The sequence below is a fragment of the Rhinoraja longicauda genome, chromosome 9, assembly GCF_053455715.1.
Source record: "Rhinoraja longicauda isolate Sanriku21f chromosome 9, sRhiLon1.1, whole genome shotgun sequence".
NCBI lineage: Eukaryota > Metazoa > Chordata > Chondrichthyes > Rajiformes > Arhynchobatidae > Rhinoraja > Rhinoraja longicauda.
In genome coordinates this window covers 43,613,567-43,635,677 of record NC_135961.1, presented here as the reverse complement: position 1 = coordinate 43,635,677, position 22,111 = coordinate 43,613,567, and the positions used below count along the sequence as shown (strand labels likewise).

The 22,111-nt window shown below is 40.9% G+C and overlaps 1 protein-coding gene across 7 annotated transcripts in view; it reads right to left on the bottom strand.

The window, feature by feature from the left end:
- Positions 1 to 22,111, bottom strand: part of sdccag8 (SHH signaling and ciliogenesis regulator sdccag8) — a 272,774-nt gene that overhangs the window by 201,305 nt on the left and 49,358 nt on the right. For all 7 annotated transcript variants that reach the window (XR_013547645.1, XM_078405351.1, XM_078405349.1 and 4 more), the window contains 2 exons: positions 21,894 to 22,046; positions 11,499 to 11,633 (listed from right to left, as the gene is read on the bottom strand). Coding sequence is in view for 6 of the 7 variants with exons in the window: in XM_078405351.1 (XP_078261477.1) it covers positions 11,499 to 11,633; positions 21,894 to 22,046 (288 nt within the window). In the remaining variant the exon portion in view is untranslated. The remainder of the gene's footprint in view (positions 1 to 11,498; positions 11,634 to 21,893; positions 22,047 to 22,111) is intronic.

Sequence of the window (22,111 nt, the reverse complement as noted above, 5' to 3'; positions counted from 1 at the left end):
AAGAGGAATTCCAATAGCGAATCTGTGGAATTCATGTCCACGGATGATGGTCGAGGCTAAGTCATTGGGTATTTTTAAAGCGGAGATTGATAGGTTCTTGATAAGTAAGAATAAATTGAGTTCAGGCAAAGAAAATGAATCAATGTCAATTTCTTTCTAAGTACTACATTTAAAGTTAACTTGTAGCGACCATAGGGATTGGTCCTGAGAGTCGAACCCTCGGATTGGCCAGCAAGGTCACATGGTGGTGCGACCATAGGGATTGGTCCTGAGAGTCGAACCCGCTGATTGGCCAGCAAGGTCAGGTGGTGGTTTTGGGCCCAAAATCCAGGCAGTGGGAAGAGAACTTCGATGTGAACAGTTTGAGTTAATGGTTGTCTGTAATCTCGTTTGTTATCCTTTGTAATTGAATATTGCTGCCGCAATAAACTTCTTTAACAAAGTACAAGCCTCCAGACTCGCCATAAACTGATGTTTTGTCGATATAGGAGGGAGAGATATTCTTGTAGTACAAACACAAATGTTTCATGGTCTTTTAAAAAGTGCCGTGGCTCTAAAATTGTGAAAGAATGCCAATAGTTCTAGATGTTAGAATTTTACACAAGCTCAAGAAGCTGGCAACTATCCCTTTCCAAAATTGTGGCCGCTGCAGAACGGATTGTGCTTTGTGATATGACCTTATAGGAACTAATATTTGTCACACTTTTCCTTGGTAGACAAGGAGATGGGTGATAATTCTCACTCTAATTTGAGCAATTCATGAATATTTTCCATGTAGAAATGAGACCAATGGTTTCAACAAAACAAAGTCATTGTGTAAATATGTTGTATCATATGATTGACATTGGGATGTTTAGGTTACTTGGAGTCTATTCATAATTCTTAAGTTACAACTCTTCCACACTTGGGGAGTTTGTATGCTCACCATTTTATGGAATAAACAAGTATTGGGCCAGACTGTATTGTTTACCATCAGCTCCACAGCAAATTGCCAATGACATCCTCATGGGTTAGCTTATTTCGAATTGCAACTTGGAAGTCAGAGAATAGGTGAGATACATCCTTCACTGTCTATGATACCACCTATTTTAGTGTCACCTGCAAATTTATTAATCATGCCATGTACACTCTCATCAAAATCGATCATATAAATGATGAGTCTCGCATTGATCCCTGTACACTCACTTAGTCAGATCTCCAGTCTGAAAAACAACTTCCTGCCATCAGCCTCTGTTTCCTATAATCGGATATAGGTATCCAATTAGCCAACTCCATTCTATACAATCTCACCTTCCAGACTATAGGCCTTGCTAAAGCCCATATAGACAACATCCACCCCCCTGTCTTCAACAATCCTCTTGGTCACCTCTTCAAAAAAACAATTTTGTGCATGCTCAAAGCCGCACAAACAATCCCAGTTCTTATCTATCCAAATGCTGGTAGAACTGCCACAACTGCCAGCACTTTTCTCACCAATATGATCTTGGCATCCATAGTCACACTGCAATAAAAGGTAATTCAACCCACCATGTCCATGCTGACCATCAAGTACCCATCTATACAAATCCCATTTTCAGGCACTTAATCCGTAGCATTTCTAAACTGCAATTCAAGTGCTTGTACTACTTTAATGTTGAGAGATTATCGGCCTTCACTACTCCCTCAGGTAGTGCATTCAAAATCCCATTCACCCTCTGGATGAAAGATTTCTACCTCAGATCACCTCTAAACCTCCTAAACTAGGCACTTTAATTTTAATTTTCCTGTGCTAAGAGGAAAGGCTTTGACTATATACCGTATCCATTCCCCTCAATTTTGTATGCCTCGATTAAGCTTCTAGTCAGCCTTGGCCATCTGTTGAAAGTACATATTATAACATAAATATTCTTACAACTACAAAACAGTGTTTATACAATGAATGAATGAACGAACAAATGAATGAATGAATGCTCCAATTATTATTTTGTGAGTGGGGGGTGGGTGGTTTGGGGGGAGCGAGGGACAGGAAAGAGTATTCTCAGCAGGTCTGAAGAGCTGAACAAGGTGGTGAAGGTCAGTGGAGAAGTGCCTGGAGTAAAGCATAATCTTTGAGCAAGGGTTAAAGAGTTCTTCCAGGGGCATAGCCCCTGGCAGTAGGTCGACTGAAAATTGGCAGAAAAAAGCAAAACTTTACAAGTACAGTTTATGAATGTCTGCATTTGGGAGAAGACTGTGATTCAGGCTATCCATATTCACAATGTCTGGTTCTGTACAATAAACAAATTGTAGATTAAGTTTTCTCTCCTCGGGTAGGAAGTTTGAGTGCTTCCTAATGCACCAGTAAACAGAAACTGCAAGATGCAGCAAAGTTCAGTATTTCGCTGAATATACTGAATTCAGTATATTCAAGACTGTGAACTATCACATTTCTCAGTGAGGATAAAAATTGGAAATAAAGAAACTGCAGATGCTGGAATCTTGAGCAAAACATAAAGTGCTGGAGAAAGTCAGTGGGTCACAGCATCGGTGGAGGAAATGGATAGACAATGTTTCGAGTTGGAACCCTTCTAACAAAAAAATGCTTTTTGACTGTTGCCACTATTAATTAGCATTGGTTCCAGAAAAATAGGATCAGTAAAACCTGTTTGTTCTGTGAGTAGATAAGAACTAACATTTTCAGACTTATAAGTTTGAAAATTACATCAATCACAATTTTTTGTTATTGCACTCCTGTTGAACAGCTTTGAAGATTTTCTATCATTAAATGAGCAAATGGGATTAGTGCAGCTGGGCAAAAAGATTGCTGTGGACGTGGTGGGCTGAATGGATAATTTCTGTGCTGTATAACTCTATAACTTAATAAAAGCTGAAAAGCTAAAGAAATTCCTATCATTAGTCAATAGATAAATTTACCAACAGGCTGCAAAATGTTCATAAAAAAGGGTCAGTATTGGCTAACTAAACCGATTTTCAACAGCACCACACGATTTAATTGGGTGAAGTATTTTCAAATAGAATTAATGCTTCAAATAGATTGATCAGCCATTTTTTCCTCTTTACACTATTTGAACATTCAGGTTCAGGAGCAGCTTCTTCCCAATAACCATTAGGCTATTGAATACTGACAAAGACTCATCAGTTTATGACGTCTGTGCCTTTGCCAGTTCGTTGAAAGTGCTATCACTAAGTCCATGTCCCTGCTCTTTCTCCAGGGCCCTGTACATTTTTCTCTTACATTTATTCAAGTTTCATTTGATAGTTCCTGTCAAATCCACTTCCAAAAGTCAGTATTCAAATCTGCCAAAAGGTCCAAGACGCATGAGCGTCCAGGCTTTACTGCAGTTTAAACAATTACATGGTGAAGGTTCTGTTTGGAACTCATGGCAATGTCCAGCAAGATACAAGTCCATCACAAATAATTCTAAAAGAGCATTAAGTTTGGGGTGGAAAGTTAAGAAAGAAGTGTTACATGACAGAGAAATGCAAACATTATATAGGTATTTTGGGTTTCCTGGTTTTCTAACTTTTGACAAGAATGGATTCATGTCAAGATCTCATGCTTTCAAGAACAAAGTGGAAAGGGGAAGGTGCTAAAAACAGAACAGAATTATCCATGAGTTAATGTGAAATAAATAAAGACTGATCAAATGAAGAAAAATGAAAGAGTGCCTGGAATCAACAATGTGCTCATAAAATCAGTAAAGAGAAAAGAAAAAGTGAAGCAAGTCTACAATCAACATTGAGAAGCAGAAAATATCATAAAGAAATCAAGAACATAATTGTAGAACCCAAAAGAAAAAATAACAGAGGACAATATGCAAAATAAAACACTCTTCTTGTACTACGAAAAAAAATACTGTTAATAGCAATGTAATTTAACTTTAGGGTTACCAGGTCAACCACATGTCCTATTAATTATACGGAGAGCACAAGATCATAGCACATTTAAGCAAAATGAAATCGTCAGGCATCTGCAGAGAAAGGGAAAGTCTATAAAAAGTAGAGAACAAAAGGGAAATAGGGATTCACCATCTATTTCCTCAAGCTAATGATTGTTCAATGCAAAACTTTGAATTACATAGCTAACATAATCAACAGTGGACCTCGTAGGAAGAAAACTAATCAAATTGCATTCATTTTCATTTGGATTTTACATCTATACTTCTGGTTCCAATAGTTCAGATGGTTACAAATTGTCCTACCTGCCTGTGTTTGGTCCATATCCCTCCAAACCTGTCCAATCCATGTACCTGCCATGTTTCTCAAATGTTGAGATAGTCCCAGCCTCAACTACCTCCTCTGGCAGCTTGTTCCATACACTCACCACCCTTTGACTACCATGTATTCTGAGGGGCCCTATTCTCTCTCTCGTTACCCTTTCCCTTAATGTACATAAAATTTATGTGGATTCCCCTTAATCTGCCAGGGCAATCTCATGCTTATTTTCTGTTTTTATCTTCTTGATTACCTTCTTAAATATGCTAATCCATCCATATAGCCCTTCAGGGATACAGTTGATCTCAGCTGCCTATACCTAACCCATGCCTCCTTTTTCCTGACAAATGTCGCAATTTCTCTCGTCATCCAGGGTGATGTCAAGAAGGGTTTCGACCCGAAACGTCACCCATTCCTTCTCTCCCGAGATGCTGCCTGACCTGCTGAGTTACTCCAGCATTTTGTGAATAAATACCTTCGATTTGTACCAGCATCTGCAGTTATCTTCTTATATTATATATCTTACTTCTACCTGACTTGCCCTTCACTGTAACAGGAACATGCTTACCATGAACTCTCACTATCGCTCTCTTAAAGGCATCCCACTTTTTGGATGCCCCTGTCTACAATGGGACAGTTAAAGTCTTGTAGATGTGTGCAATTTCCTGGCATATTTGTTCCTCTAGTCCATGGGCTATGTGGGGGCCCATGGTACAATCCCAACAAGATAATTATCCCCTTTTTATTTGTCAGCTCCACCAATATTACTTCACAGGATGATCGCTCGGTAATGTCATCTCAGTCTACTGCTGTGATGTTCTCCTTAATCAAAAAATTAAACACCCACCTCTACCTCACCTATAGTGCTTATACCCTGGAACATTAAGCTGCAGTCCTGCTCTCCCTTGGCCAGGTTTCTGTAATGGCCTTAACATCCATGCCCCGAGTTCATCCGCCTTACCTGTCAGGCCTCTTGCATTAAAGGTTTTCAGTCAGAGCAGAGTAGCAGTGGGAAGGTTTAAAAGAGCTGCAAATGCTGGAGTAAGTCAGCGGGGTCAGGCAGCATCTCTGAAGAACCACACCATCCTGGAGTCATATTTGCGGCCACAGAATTTCCTGTCTGCCCCTCTAACCATTGAGTCGTCCATCATTATAGCCCTGTCTGACTTCACTGTAACCTGCTATCCTCAGGGCCAGACCTGGTGTCACAGACGTGGCTGGTGTTGCTTTCCCCTGCACAATCATCCTCCCCAATAGTATCCAAAAGGGTATACGTGTTTTTGAGGAGAATGGCCACAAAATATTCCAGCACATTCTATCCACTGCCGTTACTCTTTTTGGTGGTCACCTATCTATTTTCTGGCAGCATGTTAAGATTGATCACCTCATTTAATCTGATCCTGAGGTCAATTGGCTGCAGCTCCAGTTCCCTTAATCAGTCAGGTAGGAGCTGTAGCTGGCTGTACTTCCCACAAGTATTATCCTCAAGGACTCTGGAGATTTCTTTGATTTCCCACATCCTGCAGGTGGAGCATTTCAGTGCCCCAACTACTATCCCTACTGCACTTGGACTAAAGAAGAAAGTTATAAAACAAGACCTCAGCTTATTTTGCCATCAGGTCATAGGTCATAATCATAATCAGAATAATCATAATCATAATAGTACTTTATTAGCCAAGTATGTTTTGCAACATACGAGGAATTTGATTTGCCAACACTCATACCAATAAAGAGCAACACGACACCCAAATAAAATTTTAACATGAGCCTCCACCACAGCGACTCCCCCACATTCCTCACTATGATGGAAGGCAAATAAAAAGTTCAATCTTCTTCCCTTCTTTGTTCTCCCACGTTCGGCGCACTCGAGCCTTCTGTTGTCAGTGTGATCTTGGCTCCCACAGCCGGCGGTCGAGCCCTCCGCATCAGGGCGATCAAATTCCCGCATCGGGGGGATCTCAGCTCCCCCACGCCAGGCGATCAGACCCCGGGTCGGGGCTGGTCGAACCATCTGTGACTTTGGAGCCTCCCAACATCACCCGAGACTGTGAGCTCCTCGATATTGAAATCCGCAGGCCGCAGTTGGAGCGTAGATCCAGGCAAGAGATCGCAGGCTCCGATGGTAAGTCTACAGCCCCACAGTGGGGTTCAAAGTCAGTCTAGTGCGAGGTCGCCAGCTCCATGGAGCTCATAGGCCGCAGAGTGGAGATACGATCCAGAAAACAATCGCTTCTCCGGCAAGGTAAGAGATTGAAGAACGTTTTCCCCGACCTCCTCCCCCACCCCCCACCTAAAACAAACCAGAGAACATTAACACATACTTTTAAAACACACTAAAAATAACAAAAAAGACGAAAAGACAGACAGACTGTTGGCAAGGCTGCCATCGCTGATGGCATCACCCGTATGTGATAGGAGTAGAATTAGGCCAAGTCTACTCCGCTATTCAATCATGGCTGATCTATCTCTCCCTCCTTACCCCATTCTCCTGCCTTCTCCCCATAACCTCTGACACCTGTACTAATCAAGAATCTATCTATCTCTGCCTCAAAAATATCTACTGACTTGGCCTCCACAGCCTTCTGTGGCAAAGAATTCCACAGATTCACCACCCTCTGACTAAAGAAATTTCTCCTTCCCAAAGGAACGTCCTTTAATTCTGAGACTATGACCTCTAGTCCTAGACTCTCCCCACTAGTGGGAACATCCTCTCCATATCCACTCTATCCAAGCCTTTCAGTATTCTGTATGTTTCAATGAGATCCCCCCTCATTCTTTTAAACTCCAGCGAGTACTGGCCCAGTGCCGACAAACGGTTATCATAGGTTAACCTACTCATTCCTGGGATCATTCTTGTAAATCATGGATGCTTTGTAACTTTTCAAGCGCCCTTTATGTGCCTACTATTTGCATACCTTAGGTAGGCAAGCAAAGAATTTCACTGCGACTTGTCACATGTGACAATAAATTATTGATTAATTCATTCATTAATTCATTCATTCATTCAAAACCTAGCAACCAAAAGGTTGTACGGGGAAACATGCAGTCACAGGGAGAAGGTTAAAATGCCACACAGTAATGATGACGGAATAAATAATAAAAGGAACTATTGATTGAAAAGGGCACGGCAACCATGGATTTCCAACAAGATGATCCATTTGGAAATTTTACTCAGATGAGAATAGGGCTGTCTGCAAGTATGGTAAATAGACAAATGATACTGGAAATAAAAAATTAGAATGTTAAGCACATTAATTAGATGAGCATTAACTTTTGGGCCACAATACAACACGCAAAATGTTCAGAATATGGAGCAAACACATGAACAAGCCAGACATTAGCTGATAGGTAATGGGCCTTTTGCATCCTCTGTAATTCTTAAAGTGCGAGTTGTCAATTGATTACATGCAGATTAAACATGATTCAAAATGTATTAAAATTGCCTCAATAGCAAGTTGTTTGTCTTAATAAAGAGATCATTGCAGTATTTTGTGCCATTTTGACTTATTCACTTAAAATTATAGAATTTAAGAAAATGAAATTTATTACAAGTGAAAAATTTACTCAACAAATGAACACATAAGATTATTAATCACTGGATGAAGATGCAAGGTTATTAATCATTAGCTGAAAAATATTATAGCTGGTATTCACTGAAATATTAATATCAATGGGTTTTGACATTTTTTACTGTAGCTATAATAACCTACATGTGATATGACACCTTCAGCCTCCTTTCCATGCAGCTTTATTGGTGAAAACTGGAAGACCCTGTTCTGAGATAGTTACAACTTCATGAACAAAAAAGACAAAGGCCTAAGGTCAGTTTATTGTCACATGAACCGATTAAGGTACAGCGAAACTCGAATACAAAAAAAATACATAAAGTAAATTCATGTAACTCAAATTTACATTTAATTTCTTGCCAACAACAGTCACCCTCTAAAGTGCTTAGACTATGAATAGACAGGGCGCTAACAATTTTTTTCCAACTGGAACTAGGAGAGTTCACTGTAAAACAAACTGAATCTTGCTATTCATTCTTCAGGCTTCGCAGCACGCTCAGCCACCACAAGACTATTGTTGCTCAGACAAAGAAAGACATGCCGGTCGTGATTGTGGACCAGAATACACTGAAGACAAAAGACGTTGCATGGAAATCATCAGCAACACAAAAGAAATCACCTCTGCCCATCATTTCTCAAATGGCAATTGTCAGTTGATGAGGGAATTGTGAAGTGCATAATTACAATGTGCTGACTGCAAAGGAAGAATAATTAAAATCAAATGAAATTGAAAGAAAGTAATTTGAAGAAATATTTAAAAAATAATCAGACTACATTAAAATAACACTAAATTTTCAAAGCACAGCGACAAAATATAATTCTAACACTCAAGATGTGTGTTATTTGAAGCTCTGACTGATGCTTATCAAGCTCCTTGGGCCAGATCCTGATGGACCAGACTTGATATTGATATTGGATACTTTATTGTCACATGTGACAAGTCACAGTGAAATTCTTTGCTTGCATACCCAAGGTATGCAAATAGTTGCCCATAAAGGGCGCTTACAAAGTTAGAAATTGCCCTTCCGGCGCTAGGTCCCCCTTTGTTCTCCCCTGCCTCCCCGTGTCCTCATTTCCACATGTCCATCCTCTAACGTTGCTGGGTCCTCCGTGGCGCCGACCCAGGCTCCAGCCGCGGGCTCCGCAGACCCAGGCACCGATGGCTGCGGGCTTCGTCGACCCGCAAGGCTCCACCTCCAATCCACGATGCTCCGGCCCGTGAGGCTCCGACCCGCTAGGCCCGGGCTTCGGCCCGCGAGGCCCCGCCACCAGCCCGCGGCACCTCCGGAAGGCGTCTGCTGCAGTGGCACCTCCAAATTGCAAACCAGAATCACAACCCAATGTTTGCACATAACCTTCAGCCAGATGCAGATGGCTAATCTTGCCAGTTGTTTGGATCCTCAAATTAAGTAATAATGTCAAACTGACAGCCTAGTAGTTGTCGAAACAACGAACGGCAGATGCTGGTTTACGAAAAAAAGACAAAGTGCTGGAATAACTCAGTCGGTCAGGCAGCATCCCTGGACACCATGGATAGGTGATGTTTCAGGCCAAGAACGTTTTTCAGGCAAGTAGCTGTGTGGTCTACTGCTTAAGGTTTTGCTGACATGCATTTATGGAAGTCAATGATGAAGGTGGAGTTTTGCCTTCTGTCTAAGATATTACTGAATTCTACTCAGACATTGAAGAGTAATTCAAATTGAAGAAAATAATTAAGAAAAACTAATTAAAATATAAACCCACAAAATACTTAAATTCATTAATCTAAATGCTTAGTTAAAAAATCTTATATTCCTCTAATCTGCAATCCTAGAATCCCCAACAAAATCACAAGGGACTGACTGGCAAAGGGTCTGCAAGCAAATTGCCCAGCACAGCAATTCCCAAATCTCTCAATAAATCGGAAACTTAATTTTTGTCTGAATGGCTGAATATGTGTTCTTCCAACTGAAACTTCTAGCGTCAACCAGCACAATTCTGGCCCTCTAGTGAGCCAGTTAGTACTTTGAGACACATGGTGAAAGTATAACATCCAACCTAGAAGTGGAGCAATAACTCCAAAATATTGTTGTTTATTTCTTAAGTCCCTTTTTTCAAATTCCTTGGGCTAGATCTTGATAGACCAGAGCTGCAGACCAGAATCATAGCCCATTGTTTCTGGCAATTTGGGTTTTTTTGGGCTACAATTAAGGGTACATTAAGGGTAAGAGGGTGACAAGAGAGAGAATAGAGCCCCTTACAAACCAAAGTGGTCATCTCTGTGTGGCGTCGAAGGAGCTATAGGGAGAGGTGGAGCAGGATAAGATTTTATTCCTTGGAATGCTGGAGGATGAGGGGTGATCTTACAAGGATGTATAAGATAATAAGGGGACTAGATAGGGTAAATGCACAGAATCGTTTACCCATGTTAGGGGAATCAAGAACCAGAGGACATAGATTTAAGGTGAGGGGGGAAAGATTGAATAGGAACCTGAGGGCAACGTTTTACACAAAGGGTGGTTTGTATATGGAACAAGCTGCCAGAGGAGGTAGTTGAGGCAGGAGCTATCACAACATTTAAAATACATTTGGACTGACACATGGATAGGATAGGTTTAGAAGAATATGGGCCAAGTGGGACTAGTGTAGCTGGGGCATGTTAGTCGGTGTGGGCAAATGGGCCGAAGGGCCTGTGTCCATGCTGTATGATTCTATGACATTAAGTATGAACTTCCACAAAAGAAATGTAATGGTTTATGTTAATAAACTGGTTGATCGGCAGGAAACAGTTCAGATAAGTAAGTGTTATAACATTTGAAGTGACGAATCCAAGGCGGCGATGTTGATTTATATTTTAGACCTTATTGCTTAAAACTATTTAGATGAGTATATATTATTTGAAATTTGTCGTTGATGCAAAGTTTTGAAAATAGTGAGATGAAATGTTAAGACTTCAGAGAAACAGATAAGTTGATGGAAGAGCTTTGCAGATGTGCATGCAATTTAACGTGGTCACGGGCTATGTGCAACTAAAGAAATGGTAAAACCTGTGTGGATAAAACAATAAAATTCGCTTTTTGAATTTTATAAATAAATAATTTAATACAAAAGTGAAAAAGTAATGAATGTACACAAAATAATGCTTCTGCTAATAATCTTTAGGGCACTTCATTATAGATATATGCTCAATCAGTTCTGCCCCAGAACTATGCACAACTTTCTCTCTTCATCATGGTCTACATTTCCTTACTACAGATACAGGTACGTACACAATATATACAATAATATTACAAGGAAGTACATGATGGACAATACAAGTTGACCATCATTTGATCACTGTGGGACAAAGGTGATTTCAACAAGCTTTAAATGTTTTTAAAAAGTTATTTTATAATGTATCTCTATGCGAATACTGATCAAATAAAACTGCATTGGATCTAATACAAGGTAATCCACAACAAATGCAATATACACCGTTCTAATGAAAAGTAATTGACATGAAATATAACACTATTTCTCTCAACATAGATTTTGCTCCTTGATATTCTGACTTGCTGAGTAATTCCATTGTAACTGAGTGAAAATTCCAATTCACTCAGTTACAATGGATAACACAGTTATCCAGTGAGTAAATGGATGCAAACGAGAATGACCCGACAATATCACCACTATGTACTTATTTACCAGCACACATTAAGCCAATGTTTACTCTCACAGGATTATTGCGGTACCAAGCCTGGAGAATTTTTAACTGTGTACCTTATTAGTCTCCATCTCGGTATATTTTAGTTGCTTCTGAGTTGCTTCCAGTTGGCTACATGCCGAATCCTTCTCCCTCACCAGCCTCTGCAACCGACCTTCAAGACATGCGACATTATCTGACAAACATCTCACCTGTAAAAAAAAAAAATCAGAAATGTTATTTATCTGCAATAGTATTGTTCACATTGTGAATTCCAGATTTGAGTAACTTTATTTCTTATAAACAAAAATAAGCATCATTGTTGGGGATTTGATCTTATCACTCATTTTTGTGCGGTATATGCAGGTGCACTTTCATCTCCTTGTACATTTGTTTCTAAATGACAAGATGAGCAGTAGAGTGTGGATGTGAATGAAAACAGGTCCATACTTTTACACACTTATTACCTTGTTTAACTTCTCTACGTTCTCTTTAAATTATTATGATCTTTTGCGGGTTTAGGGTTATTCTTGTCAACCTTTAAAATAAATAATTGATGCCTCCCTTGCATCCTCCTTCCAGGTTTATGGAACCGTAGAAGATCCATCTCGCAGTCAACATAGAACAGTACAGCACTGGAATGGGCCCTTCAGCCCACAATGTTTGTGCCGAACATGATCCTAAGTTTGACTGATCCCATCTGTCTGTACATGATCCGTTTCCCACCATTCCCTACTATTCCATGTCACTATGGTATAACCTCTTAAATGCCACTATGTACCTGTCTCCACCACCACCCCTGGCAGTGTGTTCTAGGCCCCCACCTCTCTTTGTGCAAAATTTATGTTATGACCCTGCGAGAAAGGTTCTGACTAATAGATGCTGACTGGTTCTGCAACCTAATTCTAAAAAGCAAAGGTCATAAAAGGTACATATTTAAAATCTATATAACATGTTTAATATAAAACTTTCTATAAAGATAGTGTACAAGTTGAATACAAGGAGCCTTTACTTTCTTGTTTAGAAGGCTCACAAGGTGACACTGTGCCAGATGCTATGTATAGCTTTAAATACATTTTGTGAACATAGTATTTAAAAGCAAATTGTCAGGCTTCTCTGAATTATTCGATAGTAATACAGTAGTTAACATATATGCACCAATTAAATTATCTACACCCCACAGATAAATCTAATCAAAATTTTTGGTGGTAAATGAATACCACTTACTGAAACAAAAAAAATCATTTAAATCCCACTTATTTTTATAAAACAAGCTTAGCTGTAGTACAACAAAATCTCAACTGTGAAGGACCAATTCACTTCTAAGTCAGTCACTGTGTCTAAACAGAATGTATCTGGAGAGTCCAGGCTACTTACTACTCTACTCCTAGTAAATACCACGAGGATATAACTATACAGCAAACATCAACTACCCTGATACATCCCTTGGGGAGTAAAAAAAAGGAACCAAACTGAATGCAGACACCTGTTGTGAACTCTCCAGCAACTTGCTTGTGCATCAACAGCAATCAAAAGTTGGCAAGCAGCCCTGCAGATAATTAGAGTTAGATTTATGGCATTACAAATGGAACCGAGGAAGTAAGAATCTTGAATGGATTGTCTATGACATACTTCAAAGCTGGCTAACAAATCTTTTGAGTATTTTCTCATAGGTTTAGAGTGGTAGGAAACCGTCATTGATTCAGCAATCACCTTGGATCCTCAGTGAGAGCAGGATCGAGACTCAGGTTCGATCCTGACTACGGGTGCTGTACTGTAAGGAGTTTGTACGTTCTCCCCGTGACCTGCGTGGGTTTTCTCCGAGATCTTCGGTTTCCTCCCACACTCCAAAGACGTACAGGTATGTAGGTTAATTGACTGGGTAAATGTAAAAAAAATTGTCCCTAGTGTGTGTAGGATAGTGTTAATGTGCGGGGATCGCTGGGCGGTGCGGACTTGGTGGGCCGAAAAGGCCTGTTTCCGCGCTGTATCTGAAATATGAAATAAATAAAAAAATAGGAGGAATCTCCAAAATTGACCTGGGAAGTTAAAGGTGAAAAGGACAATTCGCTTAAATCAAACAGGGCATAGATGGTTTATATTTTTTGACGTCAATGGAAAATAATGTTCACGAGACCATCAAGATTTAGAATAACAGAGGAAGAAATAATGTAAAGACACAAAAACATGTTTGAACCCAATGGTTGTGTCACTCTGATACATTTGTATAATAATTTTTTTCCTGTGTTAGAATTTCTTAAGTCAATATCAGTGAATGCCAGTGAAGGCATGATGTGTTCGAAATATCCTCTCTCCACTGTTATAATGGTGACATTAAAGTGTATAATTTATTATTAACACAGTGTAATGTCAAAACCATGACAGGAACATCAGATGAGGAAAGATTGGAAAGACTGGGCTTGTATTCACTGGAGTTTAGAGGGATGAGAGGGGATCTTATAGACAATAGACAATAGGTGCAGGAGTAGGCCATTCGGCCCTTTGAGCCAGCACCACCATTCAATGTGATCATGGCTGATCATTCTCAATCAGTACCCCATTCCTGCCTTCTCCCCATACCCCCTGACCCCGCTATCCTTAAGAGCTCTATCTAGCTCTCTCTTGAAAGCATTCAGAGAATTGGTTTTCACTGCCTTCTGAGGCAGAGAATTCCACAGATTTACAACTCTCTGACTGAATTTTTTTTCCTCATCTCCGTTCTAAATGGCCTACCCCTTATTCTTAAACTGTGGCCCCTGGTTCTGGACTCCCCCAACATTGGGAACATGTTTCCTGCCTCTAATGTGTCCAACCCCCTAATAATCTTATATGTTTCAATAAGATCCCCTCTCATCCTTCTAAATTCCAGTGTATACAAGCCTAGTCGCTCCAGTCTTTCAACATATGACAGTCCCGCCATTCCGAGAATTAACCTAGTGAACCTACGCTGCACGCCCCCAATAGCAAGAATATCCTTCCTCAAATTTGGAGACCAAAACTGCACACAGTACTCCAGATGCGGTCTCACTAGGGTCCTGTACAACTGCAGAAGGACCTCTTTGCTCCTATACTCAACTCCTCTTGTTATGAAGGCCAACATTCCATTGGCTTTCTTCACTGCCTGCTGTACCTGCATGCTTCCTTTCAGCGACTAATGCACTAGGACACCCAGATATTTTTGTACGTCCCCTTTTCCTAACTTGACACCATTCAGATAATAATCTGCCTTCCTATTCTTACCACCAAAGTGGATAACCTCACTTATCCACATTAAACTGCATCTGCCATGCATCCGCCCACTCACACAACCTGTCCAAGTCACCCTGCAACCTCATAGCATCTTCCTCACAGTTCACACTGCCACCCAGCTTTGTGTCATCTGCAAATTTGCTAATGTTACTTTTAATCCCTTCATCCAAGTCATTAATGTATATTGTAAATAGCTGCGGTCCCAGCACTGAGCCTTGCGGTACCCCACTAGTCACTGCCTGCCATTCTGAAAGGGACCCATTTATCCCCACTCTTTGCTTTCTGTCTGCCAACCAATTTTCTATCCATGTCAGTACCCTACCCCCAATACCATGTGCTCTAATTTTGCCCACAAATCTCCTATGTGTGACCTTGTCGAAGGCTTTCTGAAAGTCAAGGTACACTACATCCACCGGCTCTCCCCTGTCCATTTTTCAAGTCACATCCTCAAAAAACTCCAGAAGATTAGTCAAGCATGATTTCCCCTTCATAAATCCATGTTAACTCGGAACGATCCTGTTACTGCTATCCAAATGCTCCGCAATTTTGTCTTTTATAATTGACTCCAGCATCTTCCCCACCACTGATGTCAGACTAACTGGTCTATAATTTCCTGTTTTCTCTCTCCCTCCATTCTTAAATAGTGGGATAACATTAGCTACCCTCCAATCCACAGGAACTGATCCTGAATTTATACAACATTGGAAAATGATCACCAATGCGTTCATGATTTCTAGAGCCACCTCCTTAAGTACCCTGGGATGCAGACCATCAGACCCTGGGGATCTTATAGAAACATATAAAATTATGAAAGGACTGGACAAGCTACATGCAGGAAAAATGTTCCCAATGTTGGGCGAGTCCAGAACCAGGGGCCACAGTGTAAGAATAAAGGAGAGGCCATTTAAAACTGAGGTGAGAAAACACTTTTTCACCCAGGGAGTTGTGAATTTGTAGAATTCTCTGCCACAAGAGGCAGTGGAGGTCAATTCACTGGATGAATTTAAAAGAGTTAGATAGAGCTCTAGGGGCTAATGGAATCAAGGGATACGGGGAGAAGGCAGGCACAGGTTACTGATTGTGGATGATCAGCCATGATCGCAATGAATGGCGGTGCTGGCTCGAAGGGCCAAATGGGCTTCTCCTGCACCTATTTTCTATGTTTCTACGTTTCTATAACATTCTTATTTTTTGAAGAGTAATAAATATCAATTATTTAATTTGAGGAGATATCCAACTTTACTGTGCCTTATAACGTACACTGATTATTGGCGACAATCAAATACATCCACCCTGGTTCCAGAGCCTTGCCCAATTATCCATTTTGCAGGACCAACAGAGATCACCTAATAATAATTCAGGCATGGGACCCTCTTCATGAAGCTGTGAGGAGGTGGCATTCGAGTAAAATGGTAGGGACAGCGGGTTACCTTAGGAATGGTGAACGGATTTGTTGAATAATAATGCATAACGTTAAAATATCTAAATTGTGGGCTGGACACAGCTGTTTGGTTGAATGTGTCCCCCCGACCCCAGGGGGAGTAACATTGACAGTGGCAGGGCACATGCCGCTAGTTTTCTCGCCTGGGCGGCAGTAAAGGGGAGAATGGTGAGTGTATATCATGGGTCACATGCGGTTGCAGGCGGGGAACTTGCATCCAATTGACCATGGTTGACAAAGTCTGAGACTCTGAGGGGGGCTGGATGTTGTTGAGAAGATCGTGGGTTGGATGGCGTCAAAAGAGAATTGGAACCATATCTTTCGGGTGCTGAGCAAACAGGAGATGCTGCCTAGCTGGCGAAAGGCAATCCAGTGCCACCCTGAGAATGGAGGGCTTACTTTTGTCATTTGCTCCCATTGATTCACATCCAGAAGATCTTTGCTTGTGTTTGACTCCATCACAGCAAATGGTGCCATGGACACAGTCACGTAATTGCCTGTGGTTTCTATTTTTTGTCCCCTTCCCATTCGGAAAAAACCCACCACCCATACAACAGGGATTACCAATACTGACAACACACTTACATCAGACTTACTCAGCATTTGCAAAAGGAAAGAGACTACACAAGGAAGTGTAGATGCTGGCTTACCAAAAAAAGCACACATGATACATGGACTAATTCAGCGGGTCTGGCATCAGACTGAAGAAGGGTCCCGATCCGAAATATCTCCTATCTACAGCCTCCAGAGCTGCTGTCTGGTCGACTGAGTTACTCCAACACTTTGTGCTTTTTTTGTAAATAGACTTCGTAAATAGGAATCATTGGTGACTCATTCTGAACGGTGATCATTTACTTGTGTGATCCTTGATCCCCAGGTGGGGACAGGCAATGTCTTTACCGGTGTAGAAAGATGACACCAATGCCAGAGATCTGGAAAAAAGTTCTTTCCTCAACTGACAAAGATTAGCTGAAAGGTGAGGCCTATTCCCAGCATCATTGGTAACAGCTGAGTTCAATTAGCTGATATTGTTGAGGCTATCCTGAACCTTGTCAGGCGACTCCTTATAAAACCCAGGCATTCCAACCAGGGGGAGTTGAAAGAAGAAGGGAGAGGGTGAGAGAAGAAGGGAGAGGGTGAGAGAAGAAGGGAGAGGGTGAGAGAAGAAGGGAGAGGGTGAGAGAAGAAGGGAGAGGGTGAGAGAAGAAGGGAGAGGGTGAGAGTGAGAGAAAGGAGATGGTCAGAGAAGAAGGGAGAGGGTGAGAGAAGGGAAGTGAGAGGGTGAGGGTAAGGGAAGGGAAAGGCCTGGACTTGATTAGTACATGTGTCAGAGGTTATGGGGAGAAGGCAGGAGAATGGGGTTTGGAGAGATATATCAACCATGATTGAATGGTGGAGTAGACTTGATGGGCCTAATTCTACTAATATTCCTTATGACCTAAAGAAAAGAATGGAATGGAAAGGAAAGGATGGAAAAGGAAAAGAAGCAGGAAGCTTGCTAGCTGTGAATCCCATCACAGGTTCAAGGAAGACTGAGCCAGTGGAACAAATCTGAGACCACCAGCGCCACCTTGTGGTCAAGACTCCAAATTTGAGGAAGGATATTCTTACTATTGAGGGAGTGCAGCGTAGGTTTACTAGGTTAATTCCCGGAATGGCGGGACTGTCGTATGTTGAAAGACTGGAGCGACTAGGCTTATATACACTGAAATTTAGAAGTATGAGAGGGGATCTTATTGAAACATATAAGATTATTAAAGGATTGGACACGTTAGAGGCAGGAAACATGTTCCCAATGTTGGGGGAGTCCAGAACCAGGGGCCACAGTTTAAGAATAAGGGGTAGGCCATTTAGAACGGAGATGAGGAAAAACATTTTCAGTCAGAGAGTTGTAAATCTGTGGAATTCTCTGCCTCAGAAGGCAGTGGAGGCCAATTCTCTGGATGCATTCAAGAGAGAGCTAGATAGAGCTCTTAAAGATAGCGGAGTCAGGGGGTATGGGGAGAAGGCAGGAACGGGGTAAATGACCAGCCATGATCACATTGAATGGTGGTGCTGGCTTGAAGGGCTGAATGGCCTGCACCTACTGTCTATTGACTAGGCTGCTGGAAATAATCCTTAGACAGTCAGCATCCCTTCTGAGGCCATGATTGGCTGCATGATTGCAGGCAAGCCTAGGACACCAGTGCCTCTTCCTGCCCATGGATAACGAGAGGCCGCGTTCACACACAGAGGCAAAGACTGAGCCACCGGGATAAGCCAGAGACTGCCAGCACTGCCCTTCAAGCCCAAAGCTGAGCCACCAGGATAAGCCTGAGACCGCCAATGCCTCCTCTTGAGACAAGGGTGAACTGCAGGGAGAAGTCAGAGATCGCCACACCTCCTCCTTCAAGACCAGGACTAAGTTGCTGGGACAAGCCTGAGATCGCCAGCGTCACCAAGTGAGGCTGACGATGAGGGACAATGGCCCTTTGCAATCCTGGACTTCTTGTAGTTTGTAAATAAAACATATCATGTGAACTCACCATACTGTGAGTTTGGGTGTGGTCATTGATGAACCCAACATCGTTCCTGACTCCACACTGGTGGAGAATGTGGGCAAGACTACACGGGTGACTTGCATAATGGAACAAGATGGTCAGATGGAAGATTGCTACTGTTTCCAAAGTTTTCTTAATGTTGACAGAGCTCTTTTTTTCTGGATGTGCTACTCCATATGTCTGTCCCCATATTATAGCTGGAGTATTATTCAGAAGGACCTCACAGAACAAATCTCCCATCCCTGACATTAATTTAGTAAACTTTTGCTGCAACCCATCTGTCAGAGCACATTCTTCTCTAGGTAAGGGGATCTGGCCTGTAAATAATGTTCCAGATGCATACACTTGCAGTAAGACTCCTTTACTCTATTGCAAGAACATTTGAGTCCTAAAGAGCAACATAATAGCACTTGCTTTCCTGATTGTGTGTTTCAAGCCAACATTCAGTGAATCCTGTGTAAGGATACCAAGGCCCCTCTAAACACCAACACCTTTCAATTTAAAAACATTCTCTGCCTTTCCACTAAGACAGACGGCCTCATCTTTGTTCACAAACGCACATTATATTTTATCTACCATGTCTTACCCCATTTACTTTGTCTATTTCACTGAAACTTCTCTACACTCTCCTCACATGTCTCTCCTCACGCTGCCAGCTAACTTTGTATCAATAAACCTGGATATATTAAAATAACCCATTCATCCTGATCATTAATATAGTCTAAGAACATCTGGAGCACCACCACCAATTCCTATAGTGTATCCTAAATCACAATTGCCCAACCCAAACATGTATTTTATTTTTTTACTTGTTAATTGATCCTCAATCTACATCACAGTTTTGTACTCTACTTGTGTTTCATAAACTTTCCAATGGCACCTTATTGAAGGCTTTTTGAAAGTATGAATATACCACATCCTCTGATTCTCCCTTGTCTATTTGTTTGTTGGAAGATTGTAACTGAGTTATCAAACATGGTTACAATTCCATAAATCATAAGAATGCAAGAAATTCAAAGCAGAAGTACCATCTGGATCCTCAAGCCTGCCCTAGCTTTCAATCTGATCGCGATATATCTATGCTTGTCTCATCTTATTATTTTTTTCCAAATGCCCTGTTATCACATCCTTAATATTAATTTTAACAATTGCTTTATTATTTATGTCAAGGTAACTGGTCTGCAGTTTCTTTCCAACTCCTGTCTTAAATAGTGATGTTACTTTTGCACCTTCCAAATTTGTGGAAACCACTCAAGAATTCATGGAATTTTGGAAGATGACAATCACTGCAGATTGTTACCAGTTTCAAAACTTGGAGTGTTCGCTATACGAACCTAGGGGCCAAAAAACAGCTTTGGGGCAATTATTTCCTCTAAATACTTTTCAAAATAAAACGCATGGTAATTACTTTCTCCCACTGATTTGTTGTAGAACAGTTGTTGTCCACTCTTTGCAAGAAGGTTTGCTATGTCAACCTGTTTAATTTCTCTATTTCCTCATCCTCAATGTAATTTCTCCCATCTCAGAATATAACAAGAGGATATAACTTCATAACAAGAGGAGTTGAGTATAGGAGCAAAGAGGTCCTTCTGCAGTTGTACAGGGCCCTAGTGAGACCGCACCTGGAGTACTGTGTGCAGTCTTGGTCTCCAAATTTGAGGAAGGATATTCTTGCTATTGAGGGCGTGCAGCCTAGGTTCACTAGGTTAATTCCCGGAATGCCGGGACTGTCGTATGTTGAAAGACTGGAGCGACTAGGCTTGTATACACTGGAATTTAGAAGGATCAGAGGGGATCTTATTGAAACATATAAGATTATTAAGGGGTTGGACACGTTAGAGGCAGGAAACATGTTCCCAATGTTGGGGGAGTCCAGAACCAGGGGCCACAGTTTAAGAATAAGGGGTAATAAGAATAATGTATAAGAATAATAAGAATTATAAGAATAATGTGGAATTCACTGCCTCAGAAGGCAGTGGAGGCCAATTCTCTGAATGCTTTCAAGAGAGAGCTAGATAGAGCTCTTAAGGATAGCGGAGTCAGGTGGTATGGGGAGAAGGCTAAATATACTAAAACTAAATATACTAAAACTACTTTCCTCAATTTTTCTTAATTCGCTTCAGCAATATAGATTGGTGAATCCCCATGAACGTAATTAATGGGAGTACGTATACTAATGTTCTTACAATATTGTAAGAACATTAGTTATTACAGATTATGACAGATTATGCAGTCTTCTCCAGATTATGACAGGGTTCATTTTCTAAGAACTGTTCGTAACCCGAAAAGTTGCAAGTCAGACATGCCAGTGTTCAGCAATATATTTAAGTAAAAACATAGGCATGGTGTACATATTTCAGTATTTAATTCAAAAATTCAGATTTCTATGCAAGATACAATGATACTGCTGTAAACCTAATTTCCACACAGCAGAAGATGCCTGCAGCCCCTCAGCAACTGGCAAATCCATCTCACTGATCTCCCAAATGTTCAATCCTATGTATGGGTTGTTCATAAATTAGGCTTTCGTTACTTGGGAAGGACTTGTACCCTTAATCCCCAACACAAGCTAGGTAAAGGGTTGGATTGGTGAGTATGGATGGAAAGCAGTAGCTGTTAATACTGCTCTAAGGGTGGGAAATTATGAGTGGATGGAGGCAAAGGTTGATAGAAATAAGTGCAGCATTTTACATTATTTAATACTGAGAGTAGTCTTGCCAATCACATACTGATATGGTAATAAAAATATTGTATTATTGGAACTTTACACATTCAAATGCCACTGAAATAACCTAACTCCAACTGACCCTGACAGCTCAGGGCTCAGGAATGTTAGTCAAACCTATAAGTTCTAGAACAACAAAAGAAAAATGCTCCACCAAATTTGATCATTTGTAGTGTTTATAAAATATAAATGAATAATTTTATAAATACATTTATAAAAAGTAATATTTATAAAAAGTAATATATTTATAAACATAGTATGCATTTTCATTATTCTGCTTCAAAGCTGTGAGAGTTTACGGCCACAAAATTAATGTTTGTTTCTTGATACAGCACAACTTTAGTTGGTGATAATATAAAATGGTGCCAATAAAATTGCTGCGATGAAGTAAATTCCCATCGGCCATCACCCCCACCTACTGGACATAATAGAAACAGCACTTAGCGATGCTTCAAAGTGACGATTGATATGTGAAATTTATTTATATACATAAAGTAGTAATATTTGCCTTTCGTACCTTTGATGTCAGCTCTTCCCTCTCTTTCCTCATTTCTTCCTGTAGAGTTTTCTTGGCATTTGCAATTTTTTCTTGCTGACAAGCTAGTTCCATTTCTAGTCCCTCTTTCTGGCGCAACAACTCACTCTTCAGCTGCTCACAGTGGACCACAACCTAAAGAAAAGGAAAAAGCATGCTGTGGTTTGAAGCTATACAGAACATTGCAGGCCAATACACTA